This window comes from Eschrichtius robustus, chromosome 13 (assembly GCF_028021215.1).
Source record: "Eschrichtius robustus isolate mEscRob2 chromosome 13, mEscRob2.pri, whole genome shotgun sequence".
Lineage (NCBI taxonomy): Eukaryota > Metazoa > Chordata > Mammalia > Artiodactyla > Eschrichtiidae > Eschrichtius > Eschrichtius robustus.
In genome coordinates this window covers 80,023,904-80,040,604 of record NC_090836.1, presented here as the reverse complement: position 1 = coordinate 80,040,604, position 16,701 = coordinate 80,023,904, and the positions used below count along the sequence as shown (strand labels likewise).

The 16,701-nt window shown below is 49.7% G+C and overlaps 1 protein-coding gene across 1 annotated transcript in view; it reads right to left on the bottom strand.

Moving 5' to 3' along the window:
- Positions 1 to 13,406, bottom strand: part of PLXNC1 (plexin C1) — a 143,997-nt gene extending 130,591 nt beyond the window's left edge. The window contains exon 1 of the mRNA XM_068561923.1: positions 12,305 to 13,406. Coding sequence (XP_068418024.1) covers positions 12,305 to 13,363 — 1,059 coding nt within the window. The 5' untranslated portion in view covers positions 13,364 to 13,406. The remainder of the gene's footprint in view (positions 1 to 12,304) is intronic.
- Positions 13,407 to 16,701: the final 3,295 nt, after the last annotated feature.

The following is a 16,701-nucleotide window of genomic DNA, read 5'->3' as shown; positions in this document are numbered from 1 at the left end:
GAGCCCTGGTCTGGGAAGATCCCACATGCCGCGGAGCAACTGGGCCCGTGAGCCACAGTTGCTGAGCCTGCGCGTCTGGAGCCTGTGCTCCGCAACAAGAGAGGCCGCGATAGTGAGAGGCCCGCGCACCGCGATGAAGAGTGGCCCCCACTTGCCACAACTAGAGAAGGCCCTCGCACAGAAACGAAGACCCAACACAGCCAGAAATAAATTTAAAAAAAAAAAAAAAAAAAAAAGACAACCTGACTCGAACAATTCACAAAAATATATGAATGGCTGATAGTGTAAAAAAAATGCATTTTCCTAGATTCTCAGAGTTGGAAGAGACACAGTTCAACCATGTTTTTCCATGAGGAAGCTACTGGCATTCTAGATGGGATATTTCTTCACTATGGGGGCTGTCCTCCATGATGCAGGACTTTTAGCATCCCTGACACCTGCCCAAAAATACCAGTAGTGCCCCCCCCCCACCATCATTTTGACTTCTGCAAAAGCTCCCTCTCTCCCACTGCTAAATACCCTCTAAATAAATGGCATCATCTTCTTTGAGAAACTGTGGAATCGCTCCCAAGATTTCAGAGTTGCTGGAAAATGATTATCTAGACATTTCTTCCCTCCAACTCTCTCCCTCCCTATCTTCCCCATCATGGTGAATGGTACCAACATCCACCCTCAGCTCCTCTCTTTCCATCACTCCCCACACCCAATACCTGAAAAATCTCAGCTGAATTTCCCAGCAATCTTACATCTATCTTCTCCATCTCCATGGTTTCCACCCAGTCCAAGCCCCCATCATCTCACTCCTGATCTACAGCAAGGGCCTCCTGGTTTCTCTCTTTCAACCTACAATCTATTCTCCATCCAGTAGCCAGAGTGATTCTTTAACGTATAAAGTAGGCCATGTTACTTCTTTGACTAAAATTCTTCAGTGGCTTTCTATCACACTTAGAATTAAACCCAAATGCTTCCCCAGATCCTATCTGATCTGGTCCCTGCCTACTCTTTCAAACTTATCCCTTGTCACTCTTCTCCTTCACTCTGTTTCAGTTCCCACAGTGTCTTTCTTTCAGACTCTTTAACATGTTCCCATTTTTCTGCCTCAGGGCCTTTGCATATGCTACTTCTGCTACCTCCCCTCTCTTCACACCTTGTAGGCTGTTTTTTTAAAAAAATCTTTCAGGTTTCAAGTTCAATGTCACCTCCTCATGGACACATGACTATAAATCATCCTATCCCTATGCCAGTAGTTATTCTGAATCATAACATTCCATTTGTTTCCTTGAAAATAATTATAATTACATTGCTTTAAATTTTTTTATTTAATGTCTGTCTCCCAGAAGACTCTAAGCTCTACAATAGTTTATCTTACTCTACACTCTGAATGCAGCACATACCTCAGCATCTGGCATGTTGTTAGTTGCCAATAAACATTTATTGAATGAATGAATGAATACATGGATCAATATTTGAATGCTTTCAGTCAATATCTCACCAGGCAACCCTGGTACATTGCTAAGTAGGTCTAATCATTACAAAGTTCTACTGAGGCAAAATTTGTCCCTTGCAAGCACTGGGCCTTGGTTCTGCCTTTGGGAACAATACTAAACTACCCCACATCTGCTGCCATGTAGCTTGGCCTTCTCTAAATTTCACATCCATAGTTCACTGACAGCTTGCAAAAGACAGTTCCTAGGTCTTTTGCCATCTCCATCTACAGACAGTCTACAGACTCAGTGTACTTAAAATAAGGCTCTAAGTAAACAAAATACTTTAGGTATTTTCGTATCCTCTAACCAAAGTGAAGAATAATAGCACTGTTCTTCTCCCATGATTAGAACAGCATAACTTACGAACTGTTGCATTTGGCTAACTCTTTAAAATAGAAATATTGAATAACATAGTGGTAGCATGGAAGAGTAGAAAGAACAAGAGATTTACGGTAAAAAAAAAATGTGGGTTCAAGTTCAAGCTCTATTACTTATGAGCTGTCTCTAAGCAGTCACTTAACCTTTCTGAGGCTTCTCCACCCACCCACCTGCTCTATCCAGTCCATTTATGAAGCACTTGGCCAACTGTAAAAATCCAGGTGGGACTAAACCCCCTATTGTCAAACTAAGCCAATCAAATGAGTTTTGAAACAAAATGCAGCATCTTGTCATTGGTTTTCTGACACACACAGTAACGGAATGAGTGCTTGGAGTGGGGACCGCACTGACATCCACAGTTCCTGCAAAGAATTCCGGGAATCCATGAAACCGGATGAGAAAAAAAATCCTATTTTAGCGAACTCCGACTGAAATTCAGCATTTCATTTAATTATGAATGCAGACCACAGTCATATTAACTGAACCTGTGACTTTGTCATCAAAAGAAATCAGATATCTTCATATCATTTTATAGTTGTTGCAGGTATCTCAAAATATCATTTGTGCTTATCGCTACTTTGAAATGATGGTAGTTACCGCTGCTAGGTCTTGCTATTTAATGTGCTAAGATATATTACTCCCTTTCAAATTGGAAAAAACATTTTGATGTATCTGTAGATCAATATAATTGGTTCATTTTGCAACTCTTTTTATTTTATGTGTTTAAAACCACTGCTCTGAGGAGGGATCTACAGGCTTCCCCAGAGGTCCACAGCACAAGGGCTCCACGGGAGGGAGGGGCACAGAGATGTTGCTAAGCCCAGGAGACTGAGACTGGGTGACACCTACGACTACCAGCTGCTCTGGGCCACCCAGCCCTCCTGATGCCTCAGAGAACCAAGGACCAGCATGTGGAATCCAATTTCTAAGATTGCTCGCTGATGGCAAAGGAACCTCAGAAGAACGTCAGTGCAGAATAATTAGGAACAGTTGATGTGTTAGAGAATATGCTTCTCAAGTGGACTCTTCCAAGACCAGGCTGGAGGGGCAGGAGGGGAAGACCAGGAATCCGGCCTCATTGGTGAGGGAGTCACAGGGAAACTCCCTTCTCTCTAGGCTACCGGGCTTTTATTCCTCCTATAAACACAGCTCCAGGGGCTTGGGCTCCTCTTGGAAGCTCTTCTCTCGCCGAGCTGTAACCACATCTTCTCCACTAGATGGAGAGCACCTTCCTTCCAGTTCAACAAATACTTATTGAGGGCCCACCATGCAGTAGACGGCATTCTGGATGCTTGGGAAACACTGATGAGACACCCCTGGCCACTCTCCTCAAGGCACTTACAGCCCCAATGGCACCGTGTTGAGCCCAACACAGAGCCTGGCACACAGCTGGCACTCCATAGAGGCTGACAGAGTGGATCCCCAATTCCTCACTTCCTGGCCAACCGCTGGCTTAATGGCCCTTTCTGGGGGTCCCAAAGATATCTAAAACTCGATGAAAATTAAACTAATTGGTCACCAACACCTCTCAATTCTACATCTTAAAAAGCTATTTCATTTAATCCCTCCTCTCCACCTGCACTGCCACCACCTCAGTTCAGGTCTCCAACATGCTCACTTGGATTACTGCAGCCCACGCAATCCATCTTTTTCTCTCCACGTTCGTTGCGGCCACCACTCTAGACCAAGGCAACATTATTTCTCACCTGGACTACTTCGAGAGCCTCCTGCCTCTGCTGGGGCCAATCTCTCATTCATGCCCCAAAGGGCAGCCATTTATTTAGGAATTCAAATCCAGTGGTGTCCCTTCCCTTCAAAGGCTCTTCTAAGCTTTCAGAAAAAAATATAAGCTCCTTCCCGCTGCCCACCAGGACTACAGGATCCGCTGACGCTTCCTTCCCCAACCTCTTCCCCCGACACTCTCCCGGCTCCACCTCCCTAACTCAACCACGCTAGCCTTTGGTTCTTCAGAATGACCAAGTCATTTCCCCTTTCGAGGCCTTGCACTGCTCCCCAGTTCCCCTTGGGGACATGTACAACTATCCTTCCTCATCTTCCTGGTGGCAACTCAACCTCCTTAAAGAGAACTTTCCCCAACACCTCAACTAACACGGCTCTCTACGTCCTGTTATTTCTCTCAGGGCCCCCATCTCAGCCTGGGCCTTAATTTTCTCATCTGTAAAATGGAAGTAACGACATTACCCATCTCATAAAGTTGTGGTGAGGATTAAACGAGTTAATATTGGTAAAGTGCTGACTTAGGACAATACTTGGTGCAAAGTGAGTGCTCTAGGAGTGCTAGCTATCATTTTAATATAAAAATAACCTCTTCATTTGCTGCATATTTATAGTCTACTCTGTTGACCATTGGTAGAAATATTTCCTCACAGTGCTTGGCACATAGTAGGAACTCAAGAAGTATTTGTTGGTCCTTCTAATCAGCTGTTTTGCCTCTCATCTTGCCTCATCCATTCTTCTGAGTGATCTCTCTAGAACACAATCAGATCATGTCTGCCTAGAGCCCTGCTGTTGCCCTCATCAGCCATGGGCCATGGCTTTCACACCCTGCTCAGCAGAGTCCCAGAAGTTCCTTTGAGATGCCACAGGGACAGGCAGGGGGTGGGGGGAGGGCGAGTTGCAGGATTCTGGGAACCTCCCCACCCCTGCTTCACCCTGAGCCCCGGCACTTGGCAATGGCCTCACCCAGAACAGCAGGTCAATGATGATTTATTAGCCTTTTTCTCATACTGAGCCTCTGGTTTAAGATTTAAAGCCCAGGTTTAGAAAGTCTGAAAACAACTGACCATCAGGATAAAATCCAGCCATCTTGGCCAGTCTTATTAAGCCCTTTGCCATCTGGCCCTGCATGCTCATTTCTGGACACTCCCCAGCCAGGGTGAGCTACCTGCGGTTCACAAGCTTATTCAACTTCCCGCTTGGGCACAAGCTGTGCCCTGTCTCTGGAACTCCCTTTCTTGCCTCTTCTACTTGGCTTCAAGACATAGCTCCAGCATCACCTCTCTGAAGCTTCCCAGGTCCTCCAACGCTGAGTGTGACACTCCTTCTTGGGGCTTCCGCACCACCTTTTTGCTAAATCTCTCACGATGTCTTAGGGCAATGTGAAGGTTTGTTTTACTCTCACCCCTTCTGTTACAGCAGGCGTCGGTAAATTACCAGCTGTGGACCAAATCTAGCCTGCTGCCTGTTTTTCTGAATGACCCCCTGCCAAGCTAATAGTTTTTACATTTTTAGATGGTTGAAAAAAATCAAAAGAATAATATTTTATGACAAGTGAAAATTATACATGAAATTCAGATTTCTGTGTCCATAAAGTTTTACTGGAACATCCCCGTGCTTGTTCATTTATATGTTGTCTATGGTTGCTTTCACACTTCAATGGCAGAGTTGAGCAATTGCAACAGAGACTGTATGTGGCCTGCAAAGCCTACAATATTGACGATCTGACCTTTACAGAAAAAGTTTGCCGACTTCTGCAATAAGAACATTGGCCAGAGAGGTGGGGTGGGGATTGCTGGGGTCAAATCCCCCTCATAACTCCTCTGAGGAGACACTACGTGTAACTACTGACTAGACAGTCAAACCCATCAACTACAGAAACAGTAAAACTTAAGTCACGATTCTGTTTGGTTTTGTGATAGTATATAAATTAGTATTAATTTTCTATCTTGATGAAAATGCTAAGAAAAACTATGAGCACAATTGATAAAAAAAGAATCTTACCACTACCATGCCCCTGCTTCCACAAACAAGTTAGACCCAGGATGCCTACAAATTGTCCCCCAGCAGACTTCGGTGTTTCTCTGAGCAGGCCTCAGTGATCATCAGCTATGTGCCACCACATATTCAAGGAAGGCAGAGGTAGGTCATGGAGAAGCCTGAAGGGAGGCAGAGATGATTCCATGCTGCTGTAGTCAACATGGCAATCACGGTGTGGCTCTTCCACCTTTCCATTCCAAGGCAACCCGCCCACACACCTACCGGGGACCACTGCATGATGGTCTTCCTTCTTCTGACTGGACCTGGGGTCAGTACCTGCCCCAAGGGCAATGAATCCCTACCCTGAACGAGGGCTCATAATCTGGAGTGAAAGGATGGGTTGGACCCCATTCTCTCTCTTTCCTGGTAATTTGAACTAAATAATACAGAAAGCTGTTGCCACTTGGTAGCCGATGCAGAAGGTGAAATGCTATTGAAAGGCAGAGTGGGGATCAGGTCAGGCTGAGGCACGTTCAGGTGGAGGGGGTGAGGGGCAGATGTTTGAGGAAGCCGAGGGGGTCATTTCGTAGCAGGACTGAGGGAAGCAGCCACGCTAAGTCATGTTGACAACGAAACCTTAGAATGAGCATCTGTCACACTTCCTGCTGTTACGCCCCTTTCCACTGCCGTGAGTCCGGAACCCCCTTCCCACTCTATATCAGAGAGCCCCATCCTAGTACTCCTAAATAATCACGATAGTAATGACAGTAAATACATACACAGCATTTACTATAGGTCAGGTAGTGTTCATACATATTAACTCATTAATCCAGACAAAAATCCTATGAAACAAAGAGGATCCCTACTTCTAGATAAAGAAACAAGCACAGAAAGGTTAAATCATTTGCCCAAGGTCACACAACTGGGAAGTGGCAGCTGTGGTCCCAGGCGACCTGGCTCCAGAGTCCGTGCAGACAACCACTGCACGGTACTGCTCCTCCCCCTAGATTTCCATGTAATCCCACGTGTTTCTAGCCACTAAATCCCCCACCCCCTTGCTTGAGCTTGCTTATGTGGATCTTTGTTTCACGCAACCAACCGTGCCTAATTAGGATAGAAACTGGTATCAGGACTGACGTTGTAAAGACCAGACCCTTGAAGAGAATTCTGGTGTGGTGTACAGCAGAGTAGAAGGCTCTAGATACCTTCCCCCGCACCCCACATCCTGGAATGAAATGCAAATAGACTGCTGTCCGAAAGGGTGAAGGAGCTAATTTAACTCTGACCTATAGATTCTTGAGACTCGGACCCTAAACTCAAAAACAATAAGACTTCAGAAGTTTTTCTAGGTATTTCCTTTGGGCAATTAGAAGAGGATAAGGAATATAAGGGTAGTGGAATGAGCTGGTTACTTTAGATGACCCTAAGTAAAACTGCAATGAAAACAGTGGAACAAATTCTTATCCCAGGTGCCTCAGCTGGACTACAAGGGAAATTGCGATGCGTTACAGCTGTGGCTCTAAACACTGAGTGTATATTAGAATCACCTGGAGAGCTTGTTAAACCACAGATTGCCAGTCCCACACCCTACTCTGAGTTTCTGATTGGGGCCCAAGAGTTTGCATTTCTAGTAAGTTCCCAGGTGATGCTGAATGCTGCTGGTCCAGAGACTACACCTGAGAACCCTACAAGTTCTTGAGGGGCTTTGTGCCCTACAGCACAGAGCCCTCTCCTCTTGCCCACTGAAAGGCACGATCATGCACGTTATTAAATTATACCAAAGTAGTGTCAACCATGCTGGGTTTCTATGGTCAAAGTTAACTCCCAGATTGGCAAGACCAGAAGCCTGGTGAGTCCAGTGAATGGGGATTTCAGAGGAGTGGAGGACGCCAGTTAGGCCCGGACTAGGGAAGAAAGAGGCTCCAACACATCAGACATCAAGAAAAAGACAATGGTTAAGGGAGTCTGAGGTGGCCAGGTTCAGGAAAGTATGGCTGCCAACAACAGAAAGCATCCCCAACATGATCCCCCATTTATTAATTCAACAAATATTTCTTAAGGTGCTATGCTAGGCACTCTGGGTTCAACAAAGAACAAAATGTTACAAGGTTCCTGACCTTCTGGGGCTTGTATTTTAATTGTGGTTGCTAATAAAGACAAGAGCGTCTGTAACCCAGACTTAACAGGTTGAGATTTCTGGATTTAGTTTATGAGCTAGTTCTTCTGTCTGAGAACAAAAACTGGGAGCCGTCCTTTAAGGTCCTGTAAGTCTCTCTGAGGTCGTTTATAAGCCTGAATACAAAACGTGCTGGCACTATCTAGAAATTGACAACTGAGGAACTACAACCCTCCCAAAGTCTGAATTTCAAGTGTTTAAATATGCAGACCCAGAAACCCCGTTCGCACTCAAGGATTCTCTGTTCTATCGTCTTATGCCCAGCAAACAGCTGATCCCAGAGTAGTTGCAGGGGCCTAGCCTGCTCCGTGTAGGACAGGATTGACACCAGAACCCAATGTCTGCGATGCTGGACTGTCCATGGCTGTGTGTTACAGGTCCAGGTCCTCAATCCTCTACCATTTACCAGTTGTGGAAACCAACCAAAGCTCTCCGGGCCTCAATTCCTCATCATAAAATCATAATGATAACTACAATCCTTGCCCCATAGGGTGATTATGAGAATCAACCAAAAATAAGGCATGTGAAGTGCTTAGCTCAAAGCCTGGCCATAACAGTCATCCAGCAGTAGTAGCTGTGATTGCTTTTCCCTCTAAGTGGTTGTTGGGCTTTTTAAATCTCCCTTGCATATCAGATGTGTTTATGGGGGTAAAATTCACCATCTAGTCCGTAGACTGCAAAGTGGCTAGACAGGATCATAACAGAAACTGAAGAAGAAATAAACATTGCAGGAAGACTGTGGATTTTGAGGTCAATAAGGTTCACTGACGAGTGGCCCTGGGACATCACTTCTGCATGCAGTAGCTAGAAGTGTCTTGGGTTACTGTCTGTTGGAGAGCATACGAGTGTTTTGTGGTTGTCTGCATGACAGTTAAATTATGTCAGGCTTTGGAATTATGTGAGTGTGGAGGAAGCGGGTGTGTCTCTCCACAAGTGGTAGAATGAACTAGAAGAGTCAGTCCTGTTGGCCAACACAGTAGGAAACATGCCACCCTCAGCATCTATAGAGGGGGTGGCCACCATGTTTAAGCCACAAGCAACCCCAGGACCCAACTATGGCAGCCAAACAATCTGGAACAATCAGACTTCAAAACTCAGGCACACACAATTTTCTACCATATGCCAAGGATAACAGGAGTTCAGAAACAAGAGGAATTAAGTTAACTTGTACACAATTTGAAACATTCACTTTTTATGTTAACCCAAGCACATAGATATGTTATGGAATAGAATGAAAAAAAAAATCACCTTAAGTTTTAAAACACACTTCAAGGGGCACCCTCCAGCCTCAACCCCATATCCTAGGGGAGGTTGGTTACTGCCTCTAATTAGGGGACTTTGAAGGGAAAGTCTGAAGCACCAAAGTGGTAGAAAGAATACAGAAGTAGATATTGCGAGACCTGGGTTTAAGCTGGAGGCTCTGATGCTTACTTTGCTATCCTGAGCAAGTTGCTTAAGTGACCTTGAGCTTCCTCATCAGGTAAATGAGAATGCTCCTCAGAGAATCAACCTTAGACTTGACGAGGGCCTCAAAAGAAGTAATATAGGAGGAAGTGCCGTACAAATATTTATCAGGATTATTAGAGAGTGTCTACAGAACTCGGCTGCCTGGGCACGTTCACAGGCTGAAGCTCTCCTGCGATAGTTGTGAAAAGGGATTCAAAGTTGGAGGCAAGACAGAAAAAGTCACGGCCCAATGTGTGAACGGCTGAGGACACACTCATTGCACAAGCAACCTGTAAATTAATCTTTAGCGGGAGAAGCTGAAGGCCAGCAAATCAGCCAACAAGAGATAAGGAGAGAACCAAGAAATAAGAAAACAACCCAGTCACTCCTGTCACTTTTCTACCCATGGTTGACTGAAGGTGGAAAATAAGAGCGCGTCATCCAGGGGGAGCAGGAGAAGGCAAGCAAATCTAGCCCCTTGTGCCTTGCTGCCTGTGGATTACTGTTAAAATGACTGTGTCTGCTCTGGAGGAATCACTGTTAGAATCTACTGAGGCTCCCTCTAGAGTGTTTCAAGTTTCATCTATCTTAGGCACCTGTAATTCAGCATGCCTTCTCCAAAACACATTGAAAACCTGAAAATAAAACGCAGAACAAATGCAACCCAATGACATCATTGTTCTGAGTGACAACCAGGGGCACACTGATCCCATAACCCCATTAAATGGGGCTGCCACCTGCTATTGTCCTTTCAATGGCAGAATCAGTGGCACCCAGCACAGAGCACAAATATTTGTGGAAGAATCTTATCTGCCTATTTAATAGATTAGAAAATTGTCAGCGTTTTCATCAAAACGACCGCTTTTTTTTTCATTCAAAACCTCTCTTGAAATTCAATTCCACTAAGGCTTTTTAATTCATAAGAGCAACAAGGAATTTACTTAAAGAAAAAATGCAAAACTCCAAGCTCCTACCTGTGCAGCCGTGACAAGCTATTGTTTGAACCGGAGTATATTATTTAACCTGGATGACAAGCTCAGGGGGTAGAGACCCCGTCTTTCAGAATCCGCAGCTCTGAGCACACTGGGACCTCTCAATAAAACAGCAGCAAGACATGCTGTGGAGGAACCTATCTTAATTATTTATTTTTCCAGTTCCAGATTTTTGGCAGCAAGTGTTTATCCCTTGCTTGATTTCCAAGGGGCAGCTACCTCCCAGAAGCTCCCCATGAAGATGGATCAAGAGCTCTCTGACTTTCCCTTCCCCTCATCCCAGCGCAAGTAGGAACACCTGATCAAGCCAAAATGTGGATTCTGAGTGCATTCAGGGTGCCTGCTGGGTTTAGAAGGGAACTAAGTCCTCCAGGCCCCAGTGGGTAGAGAGAGGCAGTCAAGAGAAATGTTTTGGCTCCACACATCTACACAGCTGTCAGATGGCAAAGCTTGGACTTCCACTGTTATCACCTGCTGCGGGCCCCCGAGCTGTCTTGTCATTAACCCCGAAGACCAAGTATGCCTAAAGCTCGACACCAGGTAATATGTAGGGGTACTTTCAAGTCTTTCAACGGAGAAGTCGAAGGTGATGATTTTTGCCAAACTTGAACTGTTACATAATAAGGCTCTCACAAAGACAGATATTAAATGTTAAATTATACCTGTATAGCAAGACGAAGTCATTTAGGGAGCATTATGCGTTATTTATGCTTTAAAATAATTATAGCAGTAACTAAATGAAGGCATTATGTGTGTGCCCCAGTACACAAGTAGTGGGTAAGGAGGAAGAAGCAAATGACCATTCTAAGGGGCCTTGCAAGAGACCTGTTTTTTCTTTCTGGATAATAGGGCTAATATTTGGTTAAGATGTGCTCTGCGTGGGTGGGGATGGGAGCGTCTTTCCATACACTTATTAATATACCTTAGAGCCAACGTCCCCTCTATGCTTACACCACAAATGTACCAACACAACACGTTTTTCCAAGTGGAGACTTCTCGCCTTCCTCTCTGACACATTTTATATCAAAACAATGGCAACACCTGTAGCCGTTCATTTCTGCTGATTTCCGTCCAGTTATAAAGGAGGCGCTCAGCAGGCTCCCCTCTCAGGAGCCATATGTGGACTTGACGTGCCAGCAGCCTTGGAAGGAAGACGGCCTCGGAGAAGTGCACAATGGCTCCATAATCCCCATCAACTGAATCCTCTTGAACCGCCGCTTTATTTTCCAGTGAAAGAAATGCCAATCTCAAGAGTCAAGCTGTGGCTGCCCTGGGAACCCAGGGGAAACCTCTGCCGTTTGCCTGGGTGGGTGGTGCCTCTGAGACGCGCGATCTAGTCAGGCAATCTGGAGCCCAGAAACTGCCTGAAGTACCCTAACACTTTCTCTTGCTCTCCCCTCTAGGGCGAGGCTTTTTACCCACAAAGCCACCTCCGCCTGCTCAGCCTCTCCCCCCAGCTGGAGACCACAGCTCACGCTCAGCAGAGCCACAGCCCCGCCCCCTTGCACGGGGTCACGCGGAGGGTTCTGTTCCCGCAAGCCTGAGCCTCTGTTCCAGGCTAGCGCTGACCCATGTCGAGCAGGCTACCAACTCCTCAGACCACATCACACGTGTTACGGGGTTGGTGGGGGGAAGATGGGGGGCACAAAGACTGGGGTGTGGCAAGTCTTTTAGGTGCTGGGGCTTCTCTGCCTAGGGCACTGTGTTTGGTAACGCCGTTGAGGACAAGGGTCAAAGCCACACGCCCGCTAAGACCACACACCTGGGGAAGAGATTAGGGAAGGGCGGGGGAGCGACACGGCGAGGCTCAGACCCAAACAAGCGCCCATGTTTGGATAGAGAAGGATGGCAATGGGATGCAGCCACCAGAGTTTTGAGCCTAACTCCTACCCCCGCCACCTCCCTTCTTACACTCCCTCGGGGACCTCTGGCCGTGCTTTAGAGTAGCCCGAGGTCTCGGAGACCGTAAGAGAACGGCCGTCGGGCGGCCGCCGCCGGGCTGTGTAAATCCGGGACCTGGTAAAGGTCAACCCTCTCCCTCCGGCTCTGCCTCGCCGGCGGCTCCGCAGCAGGAGCGCTCCCCGCAGCGTCACGGGGTTAGGACTTACGCAGTGGTTCTCAGCCTCGAAGTCCCAGCTGCAGGTCTTGGTGCGCGCCTGTATCTCCCTCATCCTGAAGAGGCAGAGTGCCGTGGTGGCGGGGGAGCGCCTCTCCTGGTCCCCTCCGGTGGCCGCGCTGAACACGCCCGCCCAAACGTCCAGGGCCTCCACCAGGCTGGAGGAGAGCAGCAGGCGGCGGCCGTCGGGGTGGCCGTGGCCGCAGTCAAGGGCTGCCTGGCCCTGGAACAGGACCTCGGAGCTCTTCGCGATGCGCGCCATGCTGGGCCAGCCGGTGGCGGCGCCGCTCGTGTAGTTGTAGGGGTAGTAGGGGAAGTAGACGCTGCCGTTCCAGAGAAAGGCGTCCACGAAGTGCAGGCTACCCCCGCCCTCGCGCAGCTTGAGGCGTCCCGTCTCCTTCGTGGCCAGGCTGCGCCCCTCCGTGTCCTTGAGCGCGATGGCCGTTTCGCGGTCGGACGCCGCGGGGTTGCAGCGGCTTGCGGTCTCGGGCTCGGGCAGCACGTAGGTGGCGGCCACCGCCAGGTACCAGCTGTTCGTGTCGCCCGCGAGGTACACCACGCCGGCCGTCGAGCCCTGCGGGTGACACGACACCACCTCGGTGCCGTTGCGCAGGGAGCTGCGGCTCAGATTGCCCAGGGGTCGCACCTCGCAGGCGCCCCGGTCGAAGGTCCAGCCGGTGAGCAGCAGCCCCCCGAGGCCGGCCGCCCCCTCGCGGTAGGGCAGCAGCAGCTTGCTGAAGCTGCTCCCCGGCCGGGGCCGCGCGGGGGGCGTCAGCGAGACGGGCTCCGTGCAGTTGCCCGCTTGGTCCCGGTATAGGCGCGAGAGCCTGTGCTCCAGGCTGTAGTCCAGCTGGTCCAGGCAGCTGCCGCTCGCCACGAACACGCCGTCCTCCCGGCTCACCGCGATGGCTCCGATGGCTTGCTCCGACCGCCACACGGGCTCGTCCGCGCCCCGGCCGGGCGCCGCGAGCGCCAGCAGATAGGCAAGCAGGGGCAGAGGCGCGGCGGGGCGCTGGGGGCGCGGCGGTGCCTTCCTCCGGGAGACCTCCATGGGGTTGGGGGGCCGCCCCCGGGCAGGGCGCGCGGCGGCGACGGCGGCTCAGGCGCGCGGCGACTGAGACGCGGGCGGCGGCGGCTCCTGCGCGCGCTCGGGCTCCTGCGGCCGCCCCATCCCAGCGGCTCGCCCGGGAAGGAGAGCGGGGAGGGCGGCGCGCGGCGGGCTCGTTCCGGCAGCCTGTGCAGCGGCGGCGGCAAGCCCTGCGCGCTCCGGTGCCGCTTCCTCCTCGCCCTCCTTCTCCGGAGAGTTCCTCTCTGTGCAGCGCCGGCGCTCGAGGGGAGGCGCGGAGGGTAAGGGAGGGGACGGGCGGAGGGGAGCGAGGAAAGCGGGGAGGGCTGGAGAGGTTCGGTGCGCTTGTGCGTTTCACTTTCCCATTGTGAAAGTGGGATGCAACTAGCCCCCTTCCTCATCCTCTTCCTCCTCCGTCCTCCGCCCTCCGCCCTCCGCCCTCCGCCCTCCGCCTCCTGGCCGCCCTCCCTCCCTCCCTCCCTCCCTCCACGCCCATCTCCCCTCCCCTCTTGATTCGGTGAGATAGGGAGGAGGGAGGTCTCGTAATTTGGGTTACTGTGTAGGTGGCCTCTTTCATCTATTCATAACAAAGCTGAGCCGCCTGCCGCTGCCGCCGCGGCCGCCACCATCGCCCCTTGGCTCGCCCGGGGCTCCCGGGGCGCGCTAACAGTGCACCGAGCTGGCTCCTGCGCCTGTCCTGCCGCGGGGCTGTTCCAACGTTCGGGTTTTGTTTACGAGAGCAGCTGGGGGGATACGCAAGGCTCAGGGAACTGAGACCCAGGGCGCCGAAGGGTTGCAGCTGAGGCCCGGAGCTCGGGCCACTGGGAGGCTGCGAGGGCGGCTGCAGGTGTGGAGCGGCGGGAGGGAGGCCCTGGGGAGGAGCGCGGGAGACGGTGGCGAGCCGGAGGCTCAAGGGACCCAGGCGCCCCTGTGACAGGGGGTGGGTTTCCCCGGGTCAGAGGAGTGGGGTGGAGGAAAGGCAGGCGCCAAGATTCTGGTCTGGACAATCCCTGGGGCCAGAGCTCCCATATTTGAAAAGGTTCTCCAGTCTCCCTTGGCAACGGAGTCCCAGGCTTTCAAGCCTAGCACTTAGAAAGTTCTACTCATCATCTAACCTGAATGATCATGGCTAATATTTATTGAGCACTTACTGCTTGCCGGGTCCTGCTCTAAATTCACTACGTGGATTAAGACTCGTTTAATACCCGTAACAACCCTATTAATTAGTGACTGTTATTATCACCTCCATTTAGTAGAGAGGAGAATGATCACGGAAAGGTTACAGAACTTACCGGGGTCCTACTGATGGCAGACAACAGAACTGAGATTCGAATTCCCATCTAGCTCCAGGGGGGCTTGCACCACCCCCTCTAGCCACAGTTCCACCTGTGGTCTTTACAGTACTACCTGGAGATCATTCTCAGCAGGTGAGACAGAAAAATTCCCCAAGTTAAATGTTCCAACCTACCTCCCCAGCCCAGCCTTCTAATCTCAGAGCCAAGTACCCTTATTTCCCTAGAGCCTCTCCCTCTGTCTCCTCCTTTCCCACCTCTTTCCTTTGGACACTCTGAGGTCTCACCAACTCACCCAGGGGGCAAATGCCAGCTGGGTTGCCCCCCAAACCACCAAGAATTTCTGCAGCACAGTGAATATCTGAATCATTGCACACCTGGGTGTAGGTTCATGATTTCTCAGAAAGGGGCCCCAGAGGATGCACAATACCTCCCAGCGTCCTGAGGCAGCTGATAGCACCACCAGCACCCTTACCGTCTGGCAAGTGATCCAGGGGGTGCAGCAGGGGGACCCCGAGAACCCTATGCACCCCTGGGAAAGGATCTCCGTCCCGTCTCAGGCTATTTCCAGGCCAGAGGCCCCAGGGAGGTTAATTGGTCGCAACCCCTTTCTTCCTTCCCCTCCCAGTTTCCCAGCTCTAGATAGAATCTGTTTGGGGGTGGGGCAGGGTGCATGGGCTTCCTCCAGATGCTCCTGAAGGAGCAGCTGTTGCAGGTTTGAAACTTCTACAACAGGGCTCCAAGTTCTCCCCAGTGCTGAGGGATAGGGCAGGAGAAGGAGGTCTGGAAGGCTTGAGGAAAGGAGGGTGAAGTGAAGCAAGCAGCAGAAGAGGAACTGGAGTTTCGGCCCTAGACGTGCAGTTGAAGACTCGCATCATTCCAGCAGTAGCTCTCATATTCTGAATTCAGAGTGGTCATCTTTCTATTCATCATTTCCTTGTTTGAAGTTGGATAACATTATCTTTGCCTGCAGGGAGGCAACAAATGCTTTCCCACAAGCTGTCAGGTGGCTCCTTCTGCTGCAGTGACGGCGGGTGGGGTACCAGTGAGGAGAGAGGAAGAGGAAGAGGAAGGCCTAGAGCTACCAGGTCGATGTGAATCAGGAGATCTTAGGCAAGGCTAATCAGACGCTCTCTGCTCCAGAATAATCAGGCCTTACTCCCCCCCCATTCCCTACCCACCTGAAATGTTTTAAGAATTTTGGCACAGCTGGAAATCTCAGAAGCATCTGCAGAAGCTCATAGAACCCTTCACAGCATAGTAGGGGATGTACGTGCCAGTATTTTGACAATGTTCCCTGTGAATGATGAAGAAACACAATGATCTTCACTGCTGTCATGAGCCGGCTGTGGCAGTGTTGTTATGTGCTGAGAAGCAACAGTTCAATTCCATTCTGGAGATAGTTTTACTTCACTGGTAACCAAGTAATTTCTCTAACTCCCGTAGAGTTGGTACAATCAGGAGCCGACCATCTCGGGAGCTATTTGGATTAAACATACTCTGTGGTGTGGCATTTTGATCACTACTCAATTCATTGCTGCCTCGTTTTGAAAAAGAAACAACATCTCAAAAAATACTACCAGCGAGAAGCATAAATGGCTTTGATGGCTACAGCTTCTTGCCATTCTACTGGGCATAAGCCCTGCTCTTGAGAGCAGGCTTCTTTTCTCTCCCATTTAATTGTATGCAGGCTCCTATGGTGAAAGAAATCAGAATCTGTGCCTATTTTTTGGCATGAAAAATGTAGAAGACTAGGAAACATATTATTGTGTTCTTTGCTGATTCTACCCTGTTTTGTACAAACATGTTTGCCCCATTCCAATTTTCCTGTGTACTAAAGCTCCACCTTCAGGACACAAGTTCACATTTGAAAACGGTGGGAAACATGAACAACCAAAATAAATATTTAGGCATGTGGATTCCGTATGTTTTTGATCGCTTTCTCTTGGACACCGCTGTCTGGCCAAGGGTGCAAATCCCATCGGTGACAACACTCCCCTCTCCAACTGATGGAGCCCATCCTGTTGGGTG